We start from the raw sequence: 17,993 nt of genomic DNA on the forward strand, positions 1-17,993 counted from the left end.
TGGCGACTTTCCAGTTGACAGAGCACTTTCCTGTCCTTTCTGAGACTTGGTCCCCTCAGCCCTCTGGGAGGGGGATGGGGCGTGTGGCAGGAAGTGTCCTCACTTCATGGCCCATTTCATGGCTGAGAAAACCAGACGCGATAGCCTGGTCTCACAGCTAGCAAAGGATGGAGGGAGGATTCCAGCCCAGGTCTTCTGGCTCTATGTCCAGCGCTCTATCTGTAAAATCCTAGCTGTGTAAGCGTGACCCGGAGACAAAGGCAAACCCCAATTCTCAACCCCCACCTCCCGCGCCAGTGCAGGAAGTGGTTTTTGAGGGCAGATACAGAGCCCGGCATCTGTGGTGGATGTGATGAGTCATCTCAGAGTGAGAGCTGCAGGTTGACTCTGGGGTCAGCAGACCTGGCTCCACATTTAGTAGCTGTGTGGCATTGGGCAAGTCACTTCCAGGAGCTCGCTGCCACCCTTCTACCCCAGTAGCAGGTATAGGGGTGGGAGGGCTCTGGGGCCCAGGAGATGCTCTGGGAGTCCTACCTGCCACCCTTCCCAGCCTGTTCTGAGTCCTGGATTGGACTGGGGGCAGGGTTTGATTAGATCCTAAACAGCAGCTTCATTTGGAGGGCCTGGCTCATTTCCTGTGTGCTTCTAGCAGGCAAGACAAGGACAGAATTCACACTGGTCCAGCCAAGCCAAAGAAGTGATGGATGGGAGAGATACAGACTCCCCACAGCAAGGGGACAGCTAGCTGCACAGGGCACTGTGGACCCAAAGCCCTGGGCCAGCAGGCCGATCTCTCTGGAGCACCGTGGCCGGATTCTTATCACCCCAACCTGTTGCAAAGCTGCCTAACTGGGTTTTGCCAGCTGCTGCTGCCTCCCCTGTCAGAGTACTCACCAGACGCGCCAGGACCAGTTGTCCAGCCTCTGTTTTTTCTGCTCAACTGAGGGCAGGGATTGTGTCTGACTTGTCCCCGTCTGTCCTCTCAGGGCCTTACTCAGTGCCTGGAGAATGAACGAACGCTTGTGTGTTTGTGTGCATGCGTGTCCCCGTAGCCCTTCCCCCACCCCCATACCCTGCTCACGCTGCTCAGGGCAGTTCTGACGTAGCAGGGCTCTGCAGGTGTCACTCTGTTCCTCATAGGACAGTCCCGCATCTGGCATCCATTGTGACATGCTCTCACCTTTATCTCTTTTTCTGTCCTAATTCCTTCACTTGCCACCCCTCCCCCCTGCCGAAATTTCTGAGATTTCCTATATTTGCTCCAGAACCTGCCTTCCCCAAGGCACTCCCAACCCCAGCTCTCCCAGGAACACTGGCCTGACCAAACCTATCTGGGCATTCACACAAGCCTGGTCCTGGAGCACAGGAAGGAGCCAGAGAGCTCAGGCCCTTCTTTGCGAGTATCTGCCCTGTGTGTGTGTGTGGGGGGGGGGGGGCCCAGGTGAGGGGCCTCAGGTAGTGTTCACTTGTGTCAACTCCTGGATCCACCATACTTGTGTATAAGTATAAGGGCCCAACGAAGCCAGGAGACATGAGTGCTAATACTAAATCAGCCTCCAATTTCTTAGGTCATTCCCTTAGCTTCTGAGACCTCAGTTTCCCCATCTGTAAAATAAGACTGGACTGACGATAGCCACCATGTTATCAAATGCCTCTTCTGGGCCAGTGTGACTCTTCTGAGTCCAGTGTGATGTCGTGGCCCTGCTCCAGGTGAGGAGACGGGGCCAAGAGGGCAAGAGGCTTGACAGAGGTGCCCAGCTGGACGGTGACACCACTGACACGCAAACTCGGCTCCCTGGGCACCCTGGGAGCCCTGAGAGCTCCTGGGGTGGTTTCTCTGCTGCCTGGGGCGAGGGTGGAGGGATGGGGACAGGGGCACTTCCCCTTCTGGCTTTGTTTGGTTTGGCCTCCGCTTGGGGCAGGATTGGCAGAGGCTGGCTGACTTGCATTTCTGGTTTTGGGTCTGTGGCTGCACTTTCAGAGGGCTAGGAGGGGTAGGGCTCGGGCTCTGTCACCACTGGGATGGGCCTGGCCCCACCCCCACCCCCAGGAAAGGGGAAATGCCCCCTGCTCCCCCCCACCCCCCACCCCATCAGGGCCACTCCGTGCCAGGCCCTGAGGAGCACGGGTTGCTGCTTCCTTCTGTGGGTCCTTCCGGGGGGGGGGGGGGGGGGGCGGCGGGGTCTGGCCCAGGAGGAGGGGGATTGAATGTGGGTGAATGGGGGGGCTGGCTGTTTGTTTTTCTGGAGGAGAATGCTTCCCTGCGGGTGGGGTGAGGGGCGGAGGACTGGGCTGCTCTGGAATGAGATCAGAAACGGAGCTGGAAAGAAGGAGCCAGAGGCCTTGCTCCAACCCCAGCCTAGCAGGAGCAGCCGATTGGTGCGGGTGTTTGGGGACTTGTCTCTAGGTCACTGTTCCGGGCTGGGCTGTCAGTCAGCAGGGGGGCTGTCTCTCTCCCTGGGAACAGTCTGATGAAGCTAAAGCACAGACCTTAGTTTCCAGATGACATTTCTGGACTGAGAGGCCTGTCATCACAATCACCAACTTTGATTTTGGGTATTTGGCCAAGTTTGCTTCCAGGGGTCCATGGGCAAGATATGCCACTATTTGAGGTTCGTGACTTGAGTGTTTCCCTTTAGATCCACTGTTTAGTCACCACTGATACCACCACCAGTATCCCGTTGAAGGCTTTTATACTTTTGGGGAGCCTGGCTGGCTCAGTGGGTAGAACATTCAGCTCTTGACCTTGGGGTTTTGAGTTCAAGCCCCACATTGGGCGTGGAGCCTACTTTAAAAAAAAAAAACAACTTTATACTCTCCATGGTATATTCTCCTGGTTTGTCACTTGGGCATGTTGGTTATCTCAGTTAATGGGTGGAGACCTTGAGACCCGGAGGGTTTAGTGACTGGCTTTCCCTAGTCCCGCTGTGTGATTCGCCCTCTCTGGGCCTCAGCCTCCCACTCTGTGTGCTGCGGACTTGGGATCACTGCCATTTTGGGGTCTGAGGGGTCCCTGGGTGGAGGGTACCATCCTTTCCAAGAGGGTCTTTGGCTGTGCCTGAGAACCAAACCCTGACCAGATCATCCTAGAGTCCTCTGAGGTCCTCCATGCTACCTTGCTCAGTTCCCTCTCCACTAGGGTGGCGTGGTGGGGGGACACCTTTCACTTTCCCGCTCCCAGGCAGTGGCTCTTACCCACACTGTGCTTTCACATCCCTGGTGCTCCCAGATGTCAGTGGGACCCCTGACACGTGTGGGCAGCACCCTACCACTAGAGCCACGGACTCCCAGATACGAGCCTGGCTGGGGCTTCACTGTCACACACTCCCCAGGGCTTAAAAGATTTCTCTGCTTTGGCCATAACCTTTCGGTCCCGGGCAGCTTGTGCCATAGTGGGAAAGTCACTGCTGTTTGTGCTCAGCATTGTCATCCATCAAATGGACATTAACGGTCTCTACAATGAGAGCTCCTAACCTATGTTCTAGGAGTACTTACCTCTCAGATTCTCAGCCAGTGTCCACGCGCGCGTGCGCGTGTGGGCACACACATGTGCACGTGTGGCCAGGAACGCGTGGCCACTTTCTCCTTCATGAGACAGCTGTGGCCTCTTGATGGGTGAAACCTGGATTCCAGATAGTTCTCATTCCAACATTCCAAATCCTCGAGTGTGATGAGGGGCCCAGCCCGGCCTCGAGACCTGCTTCCCCTGTGTGGCCTTAGCGCGCCTGGCCTTCTCCGAGCCCCAGTGTTCCTGTGAGCAAGCTGCCTTTCGGACTTCATCAAGGGCCCTATTTTTCCCTTTGCAAATGAGGTCTGTAGGCATCCAGCAAAAACTTCAAGGTTCTGAGGGTTGTATGTCAGACAGGAAATGCTTTCTTTGCTGTGCAGAACTCCTGAGGTTCCTCCAAACACAGTTTGAAAATCACTGGGTGGAGGATCCCTCAGCGAGGTCCCATGTGCCTGGGACATCTGTTTAGTCCAAATAGGGCAATATTTTGAAGTTCTGATTTCATTCCAGTTTACTGGTTTCAAAGAGACACTTAAAGGGGCGCCTGGGTGGCTCAGTCGGTTAAGCGTCCGACTTCAACTAAGGTCACGATCTCGTGGCTTGTAGGTTCGAGCCCCGCGTCGGGCTCTGTGCTGCCACCTCAGAGCCCGGACCCTGCCTCAGATTCTGTGTCCCCCTCTCTCTCTGCCCCTTCCCCCATTCACACTCTGTCTCTCTCTCCTGCAAGAATAAATAAACATTAAAAAAGAAGAGAGAGAGAGAGATACCTCAATATTCAGAGCGAGTCTGGTTTGAATAGGATTTTTTAGAACTTAAGCTCAGGTAGAAGATACCCTTTGGCCAGGTCTAAGCTTCTATCACTTTGTGATTGCTCTGACTTGGGACTTGAGTTGGTCGAGACGAAGGCAGAGACTGCCTGGCTCCTCCTTTACTAACAGGGACACCATGACGCTTCCTTTAGGGGGCTGCTGGGAAGAAAATTCAAGAGGAGTGTTTAATCTGGCGTGACCCTGGCACACCATAGGAGCCAGAAAATCATGGTTACCTCTCCTCCTTCTCCCGCTAAATGACCAACCACGTTTTTTATAGAGCAGACAGAAGATTCAAGCAAGGAGAGAAGGGTGGGAACCCGTGTACAGCTAAGCCAAAGGGTCTTTCAGGTTTCCATTTGGCACTTTAGCTTTTAGACTGTGGGGTGTCAGGTGTGGGGTTCAGGCCTTTGCCTGATTTATTTCGGCCTCTGTGATGCTGGCTCATGCACGGTGCCTGGCATCTCATAGCCTCTCATTCTGAGCTTTTCTTGTTTGCTTCTTGTTTCCCAGATGTTTGAGCCAGAGGCGGATGAGAAGAGAGAGATGCCCTTGGAGGAAGGGAAGGAGCTGGGTGCCGAGGACCCCCCACCCAACAAGGACCCCTCTTCTGGCCAAGAGCCTCCTTCAGGACAAGACTTTCCACCCAATAAGGAGTCCTCTTCTGTCCAGGAACCTTCTCCTGGCCAAGAACCGCTGTCCAGCAAAGACTCACCTTCCTGCAAGGAACCTCCTCCAGGCCAGGAGCCCTGGCCAAGCAAGGACTCCCCACCATGCCAGGAACCCCCTGCCCTCCCTCCCTGCCAGGACCTTCCTACTAGTCAAGAACCCCCTCCAAGCCAAGACCCTCAAGTCAGCCAAGACCTCCCTGTCATCCGGGACCCCCCTGCTCAGGAGCTTGAGCCCTGTCAAGATCAGGTCCCCCTGCCAGCTGAGGAGACCACAAGCTCTGGGGACCCGCCAGCAGCCCCTGGAGATCTGCCTGTGGCCTCCAGGCCAGCCTTCGTGATCCCCGAGGTCCGGCTGGATAGCGCCTACAGCCAGAAGGCCGGGGCGGAAGGGGGCGGCCTGGGCTTTGAGGAGGATGCAGAAGAGGCTGAGGAGGGGGACGAGGGGGACGAGGAGGAAGAAGAGGAGGACACAAGTGATGACAACTACGGAGAGCACCATGAGGCCAAGCGCAGCAGCATGATCGAGGCGGGCCAGGCTGCCGAGGGGGGCCTCTCCCTGAGGGTGCAGAACTCCCTGCGTCGCCGGACACACAGCGAGGGCAGCCTGCTGCAGGAAGCCCGTGGGCCCTGCTTCGCCTCCGACACTACCTTGCACTGCTCGGACGGGGAGGGCACCGCGTCCACCTGGGCCATGCCCTCGCCCCGCACCCTCAAGAAGGAACTGGGCCGCAACGGTGGCTCCATGCACCACCTTTCCCTCTTTTTCACAGGACACAGGAAGGTGAGAAGGCCGTGGGTGGGTGGGAGTGGGTAATAAATGAGGCGGTAGGGAGGAGGGAGGTGGATCCCAGAGCTGCAGGGTATGAGCATTCGCTGTCCCACCCCTGCGCCCCTCGAAGCCTTCCAGGGAGCCTTCTACCCATTTGGTGGAAAAGAAAGCTGAGGCATGGAGAGACCAAGAAGGCAGCACCTAGACTTAAGCCCGTGACTCTGTGACTCCAGATGCTGTGTTTTTACAGCTCCTCTGGATTGGGGGTCCTCACCGAAAGTAGAGCAGGTGTGGCCTCGCCCAGGACATTGTGCATTTGGATCAAAAAGGTCTGAGACGTTAGCTGGAGAGCTGTCTCCTGTAGTAGAATAATTTAGACTAGGTCCAGGCCTCGCCCTACTGGAAATCCATCAGCCAACAACGACAGCACATATTCCCCCTGCGCTGGCATTGTTCTAAGCGATTTTATGCGACCTCACTAATGCTCACAACAGCCTAGGAAGTAGATACCATTGGTGTTCCCCACAGATGGGGAAACTGAGGCACCGAGAGGTTATCTCCCTTGGCACCAGGCCACACGGTTTATAACTGTCTGAACCAGAATTAGAGTCTGGCTCCGGGGCTGGAGCTCTTAAGCACCATGCTATTCACCTCTTGCAAATATTTATAAATAGATGAATAAATGTTTATTGATTTCCTGCTGTGTGCCAGGCCCTGTGCTCTGTGCCACTGCAGGGCCCGAGTTATCTGCGAGGCTGATCTCAACTTGTGAGGAATGAGTTATCTGTGTGGGTCAGGAAGATGGCCCAGCAATGAAAAGATTGCACCATGGCCTTGAAGCCCACCAGCCAGCTTGAGCCTGGGCTCTGTCTCTTATTTACTGTGTGGCCTTGGGTGAGTCATTTGGCTCCTCTGAGCCTTAGTGTCGTTCTGTGAAGAGCAGAGACTAATTGCACTCATGTCCCAGGATGGTTGAGGATGGAACGGAAGAACCTGGTGCCTGATGGTGACATTAGCACAGGAGCTCGTAGATGCTGGTGAGGTGCTAGCAGCCAGCACAGTGCAAGGTGTTGTTATGACAATGTTGTGAGCTGGGTGGGTGGGGGTGGCTAGGGACCACGGAGGGCAGCTGACCCCCAGCGGCGTGGAAGTTCAAGGAGGAAAGACCTCAGGGTCTAGGGGCATCACGGAAAGCTTCCAGAGAAAGATGCCCCTCGGCTCGGCCTTGATGGTTGAGCAGCTGTAGAATAAAGAGAAGATGAGACGGGCATTCTCTGTAAGTGGACGTGGCCTGGACAAACTGTCTATAGAAGCCAGTTTGGCTAGAGCAGAGGATTCCTAAAGTGCAGGGGTGGCAGATACATGGCACTCGGACTGCCATTCCTGCCTCCACACCCATGGCAGACATGACTAATGGATTCCAGCACATTTCCCCACCGAGCTGGGACATGGCCCCAGAGGCCTTCTTAGCCTCAGCCACTAGCAATAAGGCCAACTTGGCACTTAGGAGGACACCTTCTGCAAGGCAGTTGGACTGGAAAGGCAGGCTGGAACCCCCAGAAGAGGGCCTTAAACTTTGGGCCCAGGAATTAGAACTAAATCCCAAAGGGACTGGGGCTGGATCTGTTTCCTCATCAGCAAACATATGTGATGCTCACTTTGATGTGCCCTGTAATCACCAGGAAGAGGTTAATAATACATAGATTTTGAAGTCTCCAACCCTAGACTTCTGGAATCAGAATTTCCAGCAGGTGGTGCCCAGGCCCTGCATTTGAAACAAGCTCCCCCAGAGACTGTGATGTTCCCCATAGTTTGAGTATCACCATCTTAGGCCATTTCTTGATGCAGCTACTATAAGAGAGGGTTCAGAACTGTGCCCTACCCAGGTGAGGCCTCAGGCTCACTCAGACCAGGCCTGGCCACTCCCATCTTGAGGGCGCTGAGGTCCCAGGCCTCACTGCCTGCCGGGCCCCCTGATCCTGACTCCACACCCTCTCTCCAAGACCCTTCCAAGTTCTGTTCTGTATGTAAATACAAATATTTATATACAGACAAATTCATACACATTCATGCATACACTTCTAGTTCCCCAAACCAGCTGAACTCAGCTCCTATTTGGGGGGTAGATGACTTCTGTGTGGGGTGTCCAGCATCCCAGACCAGCTCTGTCCTGTTTCAGCATCCTCCTTTGGGAGCCCAAGGTTTTCACTAGCATCCTTTCTTCCCCACCCGCTTTTGGCCTCTTGTTTCCTTTCTTGGGCTTGAGTGACTGAGCTGGCGGGGGCCTCAGAGACTGCCCTATGGTGGCTGCCGTTTTGTGGCTTCCACTTACCCAGCTTCGGGTCCGTCTTGGTGTACATCCTGCTTACTCCAGCCAGTCGGCCTCAGGAAGAACGCTGCCCTTGAGGTCTAAGCCAGGCAAGCCCCTGGTCTCGCTCTATCCCTCACTGGCAGTTGGCCTTGGGCAAATCCCTGCCCTTCTCTGAACCTCAGTTTCTTCATCAGCGAAATGGGTATGGTAATAATACCTCCTTTGTAGGGTTGTTGGCAAGATTAAATAGCCTGACTTGGGTAAAGTGTTTAGGGCAGTGCCTGCTACTTAGCGCTTGCTGGATGTCTCATAAATGGGAATCATTGCTGATGATGAGGACAAGAGAGCAGGAGCGAGAGTGGTGATGTTATGGCAACATTCACAAAGTGCCTCCAGCTCCCTTTTCTGGCCTTTATAACATTGCTGTAAGGTGGGACCCCCTGACTTGTCCTCCAGCGGGGAGGCTGAGGCTGAGGGAGAGCTGTTCTGTCCCAGGCCACGGAGCACATAGTGCTGGAGCTGGACAGTGGCCTCACCCTGTCCAGTCCTCCCTGGCTGTACCCCGGACCCTGCACACCTTAGACTGGTGAGGGACAGGGCGTGGGGGCTGGCGGCGGGGAGAAGGCAGTGGGTTTCGCCATGACTTCCGTCCTCCTGGCTGGGGCCTGGCTTTTTTGGGAGGGTCAGCTGATGCCTACAGGCCACTGTTTCCAGGCTGCTCCAGGCAGGAGCTGAAGAAGGAGGGAAGTCTTCAGGCTGTGGAGTCAAACAGCCCCAGGTTCAAATCTCAGCTCTGTCTCCTCTTCCTGGTCCTGAGACCTCGGCCAAGTGATATCTTTCTTTGAGCTTTCATTTTCTCTTGGAAAATGGGAGTGCTAAGCGTTCATGGAGTTGTCCCAGAGATTTAAGGAGTTGCTCTATGTAGAAAGCTGTGTCCATGGCGGTGATCCTGTCATGAAGTGAAACCCAGGAGGCCCAGACAGAGCTGGTGTGGCCCTCAGCTGGTCATTGTGCTGCCGTGTGGCTAAGCTGAGGCTGCCTGGAGCACATGTGGCCTGTCACAGGAGAGACAGTCCCTGTGTTACTCCTCCCCCTACCTGTCACCCTTGTGCACTGATTTCTGCTGTGAGTAGGAATATCCGAACCACATAGATCTGAGAGATGGTCCATTCGCCAGGGCCATTTTACAAATGGGCTGCCTAAGGTTCCGAGAGGAGACCTCCCCACCAATGTCATCCCTTGGGCCTCCCCCTCCTCCGCCCCCAGCCTGGCTCCCTGTGCTGAGTTGAGTTGCCTCACAGTGCCCTCTGCTGCCCACTTCTGCCTTGCTGGCTGCTCCCTGGTGACCCTGCAGGCAGACCCACAGGCCCACACCTGCCCTTTTCCTGGGAGGCAGGGAAGCCCTGGGTGTATCTGTGTCGGCGCCCAGAATGCTTCCAGTGAATTCTGCCTCAGCCTGGCCTGGCTTGGCCCAGGGTCATAGGTCATTCTTTGACAGCTGGGAGACAGAGGCTGCAGGCCCTCCCTGGCCATGCTTCCTTCCCCCGCTCCTCCTACAGGGACTGGCTTGGGCAGAGGCTGTCAGCGGAGGGTGCTAACCTTGTCACGCCAAGCTTCTCGCCTAGGCCAGAGGTCAGACAAGAGGGCCCCTAACATGCCTTCCAGATCCAAGATGTGATTACACCTTCTAGTCTCCTATTTTAAAAAAGCTTAAAGAAGTTATTTCCTATGTCTAAACAAATACGTGTAGCATTTAGATCCAGTGTTTCCACAAGGTTCTATGGGGTCTGCCAGGCAGGGCCAGGTCAGAGAGAGAGCAGCCAGGCCTGGCCAGGTGGCCCCAGAAGTTGGGTCAGGACCAGTAAGAGAAACCAGACGACGTCCTGCTCATGAGAGCCCTCAATCATGGGTGGGGTCTGGAGCCAGACCTGAAATTCTGCTACTTGCCAGCTTGTGGACCCCGGGCAAGCTGCTGAGCAGTCCTGGGCCTCAGGTTCCTCAGCTGTCAACTGGGGCAAAGGACAACAAATAGCTCTTAGAATTGTTGTAAAGAAGAGTGAGATAAAGTGTGTTAAAGCACTTCAGCTCAGTGCCTGGTGCATAGTGAGTGCTCAATAAATAATAGCAATAACCACAATAGCTGATCGTCACCGAGCACCAGGCACTGTGCTCAGCACTTCATATGTATTAACTTAATTAATTCCCACAATACCCCTAGGAGGTAGGTCCAGCTATTATCCCCCATTTTACAGATAAAGAAACCGAGGCACACAGAGGGGTTGTAACTTGGCTAAGGTCAATTAGCTAATAAGTCACTGAGGTAGGATTCAAATCCAGACAGTTTAGAACAATTGACACTCTTAACCACAACTGTTATTATAGTCATAATTACACTAAGAATTATAGTTCCTATTCCAAGAGGCAGGGAGCCGCCAGTCCCTGGAGAGGCCCAGTGGGGGCTGGGCAGGCCCCAGAGATTCCTGCCTGGAGTGAGGGGAGGGCTGATGGTTCTGGACTCTCCTCCACTTCTTCAGCAGGGAGGGCCCTGTGGAGGGGCAAGGCAGTGGGGAGATGGGAGGGAGAGGCCTCTTGTGTGCTGGGTACTGGGCAGGCCTTACTGCAGCTCCTGAAGGGGGAGCCTTGGGGCCCACTGTGGGGCTAGAAATCCGAACCCTGACTTTCTGGCTCAGTTTCTTCTCTGTCTGGCCTGCAGGTCCCCCTCAGCGCCTGGGTTTCCCTAGCTGCTCTGGGGGCCGACTCCCAGGGCCTGAGCTACCAGGCCGATCAGTGTAGGCTGGTCCCTGCCGAAGATGACCCCCTCCCAGCAGTGGAAGGAAGAGCCCATTTCCCAGCAGTGCAGAGGCTGGGGGTGCAGCGGGGCGGGAGTGGTCCCCAGGCCCATTGTGTGGGCTCGATAAAGTACGGAAGCTGAGGTTAGAATGGCAGGAAGCCCAGCGCCCGTGGCCCTTTCCCACGGGTGGGGGCTTCGGGCACTGTTAGCCACATGGGCGTGACTACAGCCTGTGTGTGCAACGGGGCGACAGAAGTAAGACTCACTGGGCAGTGAACTCTGGCAGCCCTGGTTACAGAGGCCACCAAGATTGGGCCACAGGGGCCTAGACTTTATCCTGGCGAATCTTCCAGCAGCCAGGGCTGTGGCTGTCACCACACCTAGGCTATGGCTAAAGAAGTCAAAGCTGAGAGGCTAAGAAACTCCTCCACAGTCAGTGGAAATAGGATCAATACTTACTTCCTGTAAACCCAAGCTCTGGGATCACACACCAGAGGTGGGTGTGTGCCTGCGTGTGCACGTACACACACGTGTTTACAACCCTGGCTGGGCAGCCACCTCAGGAAGGATGTGGCATTTCCCCTGAGCCTTTTACTCAGAGTATTCAAAATGTGCCCTGTCCTTACATTTGAGTAGCAGCATCCTCTGGTGGAGAAACACGGGTCTTAAGTGCATACAGGCCCAGATTCCAGCTGTCGTCATTTTCACTCTGAGTGTCTTTGGGCAAGTGACTGAACTTCTCTGAGCCTCCGTTTGTGGACTTACTTTGAGTATTAACGAGATGGTATCTGGATAATGCGCATTCCGGGGTTTGTATGAGTTCCATACAGTATGAGTTCCATAAATGAAGCTATAATCCCATCCATCCATCCATCCATCCATCCATCCATGGGTGGGTACTCTGCTGAGGCTAGTAGCCCCCCCCTGCTGGCCATATCTGGAATAAGGCCACTTTTCTTACTTGAATTAAGAGCACTTTAAGGATTAGCCCGTCTTTATTTTACAAATGAGGGAACTGAGGCCCAGGGTGGGGCTCCTGAGGAGTCAGAGCTGAAGTCCACACCTGGTAGCGTGCTGTCTTGTCTTGGGACATAGTGTCCATGCCCAGCCCGCTCTGAGTTCTAGCGCCTCTCCCATCCCAGAACATTTCCTGGGCTCCTGCCCTAGGGTGGCACTGTTGGGGCCCTGGGTTTCCCCTGGAGGAAGATGGACAAGCACCAGCAGGGCAAAGGGAACAGAGGACAGCCCTGGTAGAGATGGTGGAAATCTGGAGGGGTCGGGAGAAGAGGAATGATAGACCGGGAGGAGATGAGAATTGGCGGGGCAGGAGGGAGAGGAGAGAGGGCATTCCAGGATGGGGACACAGCACGGGCAAAGGGGAGGGAAAGGGTGGGGGGTGCGAAGTGTGGGCCCCAGTGGAGCAGTGGGGGATAAAGTTGCAAGCCGTGATTTAGGCAGTGAGGGCCTCAAGACTCATTGTTCTCAGTCTGCTTTCCTTCTCTTGATTCATTCATTCACCTGACAAATATTTATTGCGCTTCAAATGTGTGCCAGGCCCCGTGAAGGTGATCCAGATGGACAGAGGGCTTGCTTTTGAGAACTCACAGTCAAGCAGAGGGGACAGATTTAGAAAGAGCCATTTCAAATATGGTGGGGACCCCAAAAGGTGTGCAGGGGGCACACCCTTGGTCTAGGGGTGCTCCCCGGGTGAGGAGGCATGTAAGGGGCCTACCCAAGGTCTAAGTCTTTCCTGAGGCTGGGTCTTGGGAGTAAAGGGAGACGGGAGGGTCACAAAAATGTCTCCCATGGAAGGTATAGCACGTGCAACACCTGAGGTGACAGGGCAGATCAGGTGAAGACATTCCATTTGCCTGGAGGGCATGGTCAAGGAGGTTGCCGGAGCAGGGGTCAGGCTGGAGAGATAACTGAAGGAATTGTAACTGATGTTAAAATGCAACTTTCTACCCAGACCCTGTGTATCATGTTACGGAGTTTGAATGTTACCCTGGGGGCACCGGGGAGTCATGGAAAACTTTAAGGCAAAAGAGGTTCTCTCAGGCTTGTGCAACAATTCACTTTACACACTGCCAACCAATCTCAGGTCTCTGTCAGACCTCAGCATCCTGAGTTAGTCATTATGATCTCGATTTTGAAATTAAGAAGCAGAGGCTCACAGAGGGACAGCGAGTGGCTGAGTCACACTGCAGAATGCCTGCTGTAGCCCTGCTCTCCAGTCTGCCCTACTGCCTGCCATGATTAAGTGCCACGTCTCTGGCTCTGCCATTCGGGCTGTGTCTTTGGCTTCTCCCCTGCAGCCTGGGTTCCTAGTTGCACCAGGGGGAGACGCCTTTGGCTGGGGGATCTGCCAAGCCAACCGCACTTCATGGACAGGCCGTTCCCAGTAATGGGTCTCCCTGTCCCTCACCTGAGGGGTGGGGGCTTTGCAGGAGAGGGGTGGCATGGCTGGCAGGAGCTATTGGATCCCTGAGCCTGTCTGCTCAGGCAGCAGCCTTCGGATGCCCAGACTGTAACGTGTCTATCTTTCTTCCACAGATGAGTGGGGCTGACGCAGTTGGGGATGACGATGAAGCCTCTCGGAAGAGAAAGAGCAAAAACCTGTACGTTGCAAAGATCATGATCCTCAACCTTGCAATCAGGGAGGCTCCCCAACCCCCTTTTCCTCCTCTATCCTCAAACTTGCCTCTCCTCCGCGGGTCCAGGTGGGGAGAAGGGGCTGTGTCCAGTCCTTCCCTAGACAGACACCAGTGAACAAGAGGATCTTAGGACTTAGCAGTGGCCCCAGGGTAGGGTCACGAAGGTCCTGAGCATCCGGCACTGCCCTCAGCATTCATGCGAGTGATGCAGTGTGCTGATTCAGTACCTGGAAGCCCCAGGGAGCCAAGCAGAGGCAACCAGCCAGGTTGTCCTGGCCCCGGCCCAGCCTCTGAGTCAAGTGGTGGCTGAGTGCCCTTGACAAGTTCTTTGCTGCCTCTGAGAAAGCACTGAACCGACAGTTTACTGGGATTCCCCCCTTTTCCTCCTAAGCCCTTGAATGCTAGCAGTCTTGGGAATTACCAGGAGGTGGCGCTGCTGGTCTAGGTAGCAAAGCCCACACTCCCCAGCCTTTCTGGTCACACTCGCCTTACACTTCCGTTTTGGAGGTTTGTTAGAGGTGCCAAATAAATGAACAGGGTGTATGTGCCTTCTCCTTGGGCCTCCTTGTACACCTGGGTCCAAAGCCCTGGAGACTACGGGGAGGGATGGAGAGAAGGCAGTGGGTCACATGGAGCCCCCCAGAAGGAGCCCCCCTCCCCTCTGGGTCTGGTAGTACCCACCATTATTTACCAGTGGGGCCTGGGGGAGGAGACAGGAGTGTTCCCAGATGCCTCTGGCAGCCTTTTCCCTGGCCTCCACTTTGGCTTGTATCCACGACCCGAGAAACTCTTTCTTTTCAGCTCCTTTGCCCTCTCCAGGTTCCTGTGCAACTGTAGGCTTCTCTCACTCTGCAGCCAGGAACAGTCACACCTTCTCGGGAAGGCAAAATGCACAAAAAAATAGCCCTTTGCACCCACCATTGGGTCCAGGTATCACCAAAGCCACTGTGGGTGTTGCTCCCGGGGGGGGGGATGCAGTAGGGGGCAGTAGGGGTGGCCATCTGGGGGTGCTGGAGCCATCTTGGTCCACCAACACTAGCCTTGCTTTGGGGTGGGCGCTCTCTGCCTTTGAATGCCTGAAGCTCACATAATCGAGGACTCTTAGAATCTGAGATAGCAACAAAAATAAGTAATATTTATCGTGCCAGGCACTGTTCTGTGTGTATTCCATATATTATCTAATTTAATCTTTACCAGTATTTAAAAAAAATTTCTTAATGTTTTATTTTATTTTTGAGAAAGAGAGAGAGAGAGAGAGAGACAGAGTGCAAGCAGAGGAGGGGTAGAGAGAGAGGGAAACACAGCATGTGAAGCAGGCTCCAGGCTCTGACCCTGTTAGCACAGAGCCCGGACACGGGGCTCGAACTCGTGAACCGCAAGATAATGACCTGAGCCCAAGTCTGACTGAGCCACCCAGGCTCCCCTCTTTACCATTGTTTTTATTTTACGTTTCCTTTTTTTCTTACCCTATCTTACAAATGAGTAAATTGAAGCAGAAAGAAGCTAAGTTATTTGTCCTAGGTCACGCAGCAAGTAAGTGGTAGAGTGGGGATCTGAAACCTGGCGTGCTGGGGCTAACAATAGAAATAGAAATACATAGGTATTTTTTTCTTCAGAACCTCCTCTATTGAAGCTCCGAAGGAGGTTCACGGCAGCCCTGCGAGGTAGTCTTTGAGCCCCTAGAGATGAGAGCCCATGCCCCAGAGCCCACCCCTTCCATGTCTTCATGGCTCCGATTGGAGGAAAGTGTTCTTTTAGATTCCTCTTATGGGTCCCTGTTCTGCCTTCTGGACCCACGTGGCGACACGTGGCGCCTCTCTGAGCCCTGCCATCCTGTCAGACAGAGCACTATGCCCCAGGAAGTCACGTGCTGGCACCCAGTCTCCCGGGTTTGCTGAGGGCCCCAGTCCTCACCCAGACGGCTGCCAATCCCTGGACTCCTTGGCCTTAGCTCACGGCTGAGACCTGCCAGAGCAAGGTCCCCAGCCCTGGGCAGCTGCCCCAGACCCTCAGGACACTGTGGGCCTCAGCTCTTGTCTGATCATTTTTGCCCTAGGCAATGTGCTTAAAACTCTACGTGCAGTTACAACCCTAAGCAGCTGGTAGGTACTACAATCATCCCTTTTTGATGGATGAGAAAATTCGACATTCTGAGAGGTCGGGTAACTTGACAAAGAGCACACGGTTGGTAACCTCTGGAGCCGGGATTTGAACCTGAGGCTGTGTGGCTCCAGAATCTCACACTTAACCTCCACAGGGTACCACCTCCCTTAACGACTTACACAGAGTGTCCCGTGGGCCTTAATGCTACTTTAAGCTGGAATAACTGCAGAAATGTAAATACTACAAACTTACAAACACCCGTCTGAAAGCTGAATTATTTTTTTTTTTACTGTTTACTTATTTTTTTTCAAGCACTTGACATTTTTCTAGCATTGGTCTCTGCAGGTGGACTTTTAGGTGGTTTTCATTATTTGTTTTTTTTTTTTTTTAACGTTTATTTATTTGTGGGACAGAGAGAGACAGAGCATGAACGGGGGAGGGGCAGAGAGAGAGGGAGACACAGAATCGGAAATAGGCTCCAGGCTCCGAGCCATCAGCCCAGAGCCTGACGCGGGGCTCGAACTCGCGGACCGCGAGATCGTGACCTGGCTGAAGTCGGACGCTTAACCGACTGTGCCACCCAGGGGCCCCTGTTTACTTATTTTTGAGAGAGAAAGAGAGGAAGGGTCAGAGAGGGAGACACACACACATACACAGCATGTGAAGCAGGCTCCAGGCTCTGAGCTGTCAGCACAGAGCCCGATGCTGGGCTTGAACCGCAGACTCTGAGATCATGACCTGAGCCCAAGTCGGACGCTTAACCGACTGAGCCACAAAAGTTGAATGATTTAAATTCCTTTTACACTTAGGTAGCATTGTGATTTTGCCAATGCATTCTTCATTTTAACTTTTGGTTTCAAGTCAGGATTTTTTTATATTTAGAAGGACAGAGACCAAAAAATGAAAAATGTTAAAGTTTATCATTCAAAATTCACAAAACCGAATGTGTGTTAAATAAGTTACATTAATTAAAATCCCAAATGACATTTTTGAAAGTTTATAGGATTTGTACGTCTGAAGTTGTTTGAGCTTAAGTTTGTACTAAGACTTTTGGGGCATCGTGCATATTGGTGGCCGCTTGTATCCAAAGCCCACGACTGAGGCTGAGGCCAGCTGCCAGGAGCTCTTCTGCTGGAGGTGCCCGATGGGGGGGGGGGTCTAGGGACAAGGGGGGCACACTGGAGCATGGGACATTTAACCCCTTTCTTGCCAGCAGCTTTGCCCAGCTGCCTCCTGGGGGAGTGGCCAGACTAAAAATGATTCCTGGCTAAAAATAGCCAGTCCAGCCACCCGGGTGGGCAGAGCCTCCCGCCCCTCCCTCCCAGCAATTTGCTGACTTGTTTTCTCCTCCTTCCCCTGGCGCTGCCATGGCAACGGAGAGGCCGGTCACAAATAACTGGGTCTGGCTCTCCGCCGGGCGGGCCCCAGAGGCCGCCCCTTGCAGACACATGCCCCTTTCACGGGCTCCCTCTCAGGGTTGGCCGGGAGGGATATTTTTTTTTCCGCTCCCCGTCCTGGGCCCTCCCATTTCCTGGCTCCTCCCGTCTGAGTCCCAGCCCGGCCTGCGCCCGGGAGCCCAGTCCTCCGGCCGAGATCGCGGCGAACGAGCGAGCGCTCGGCTGGCGGCAGCCCGCGGAACCGTCGCTGCCCGGCGCCCGGGACGCAGGCCTGGGGGCAAGAGCCTGGGGGGCGCTCCCCGCGGACCACCCCGGGCCCCAAGGTGGGGGGCCCCGCGGAGATGCTCCGAGGCATGTACCTCACGCGCAACGGGAACCTCCAGAGGCGGCACACGATGAAGGAGTAGGTGCCTCTCACCCCAGCGCACGCCCTTCCCGCCCTGCATTTGCCGGGGCTGAGTGTGCCTGGCTGACCGACCCCCTTCTCTGCTTCTGCCCCCAGAGCCAAGGACATGAAGAACAAGCTGGGCATCTTCCGGAGGAGGAACGAGTCCCCTGGGGCCCAACCTGGGGGCAAGGCGGACAAAATGGTGAAGTCATTCAAGTAGGTCGCCCCCGCCCCCGCCCCCCGTGACCCCTCAGGCACTCGCTGATCCCCGGGAAAGCAGGGCTGGTGGCCAGCTTAAATGCACAGGGCTCTTTTTGGCTGGACCCAGCTCTGGGGTGGATGGAGGCTCGCTCAGAGAGCCTGGCACCTGGCAAGCAGCAGCCCTCACCCGGAGCAGCTGCTCTGGGAAGGACAGCCAGGCAGGGACAGAGGTGGGAGCTGGGAGTGGTGCCGGCCCAGGGAAGCAGGGTGGGCCCCCTTCTGGGCTCCTCAGCTGGGCTGGCCACTGCCCGGCCCGAGGGCAGCCGACAGAGTGCCCCGAGCCTCAGCCACCCCACTTCCCCGAAACCTCCCGGTGCCTCACTGTGCCCCT

At 54.9% G+C, this 17,993-nt stretch overlaps 1 protein-coding gene across 8 annotated transcripts in view; it reads left to right on the forward strand.

Moving 5' to 3' along the window:
• RGS3 (regulator of G protein signaling 3) overlaps nt 1–17,993 on the forward strand; it is a 140,556-nt gene that overhangs the window by 119,964 nt on the left and 2,599 nt on the right. For 6 of the 8 annotated variants that reach the window (XM_043565887.1, XM_043565895.1, XM_043565888.1 and 3 more), the window contains 3 exons: nt 4,831–5,769; nt 13,413–13,477; nt 17,516–17,617. In XM_043565887.1, coding sequence (XP_043421822.1) covers nt 4,831–5,769; nt 13,413–13,477; nt 17,516–17,617 — 1,106 coding nt within the window. Of the gene's footprint in view, nt 1–668; nt 1,711–4,830; nt 5,770–13,412; nt 13,478–17,043; nt 17,417–17,515; nt 17,618–17,993 lie in introns of those variants that run through there. The other 2 variants (XM_043565892.1, XM_043565894.1) reach the window with 2 other exon arrangements.

The sequence above is a fragment of the Prionailurus bengalensis genome, chromosome D4, assembly GCF_016509475.1.
Source record: "Prionailurus bengalensis isolate Pbe53 chromosome D4, Fcat_Pben_1.1_paternal_pri, whole genome shotgun sequence".
Taxonomy (NCBI): Eukaryota; Metazoa; Chordata; class Mammalia; order Carnivora; family Felidae; genus Prionailurus; species Prionailurus bengalensis.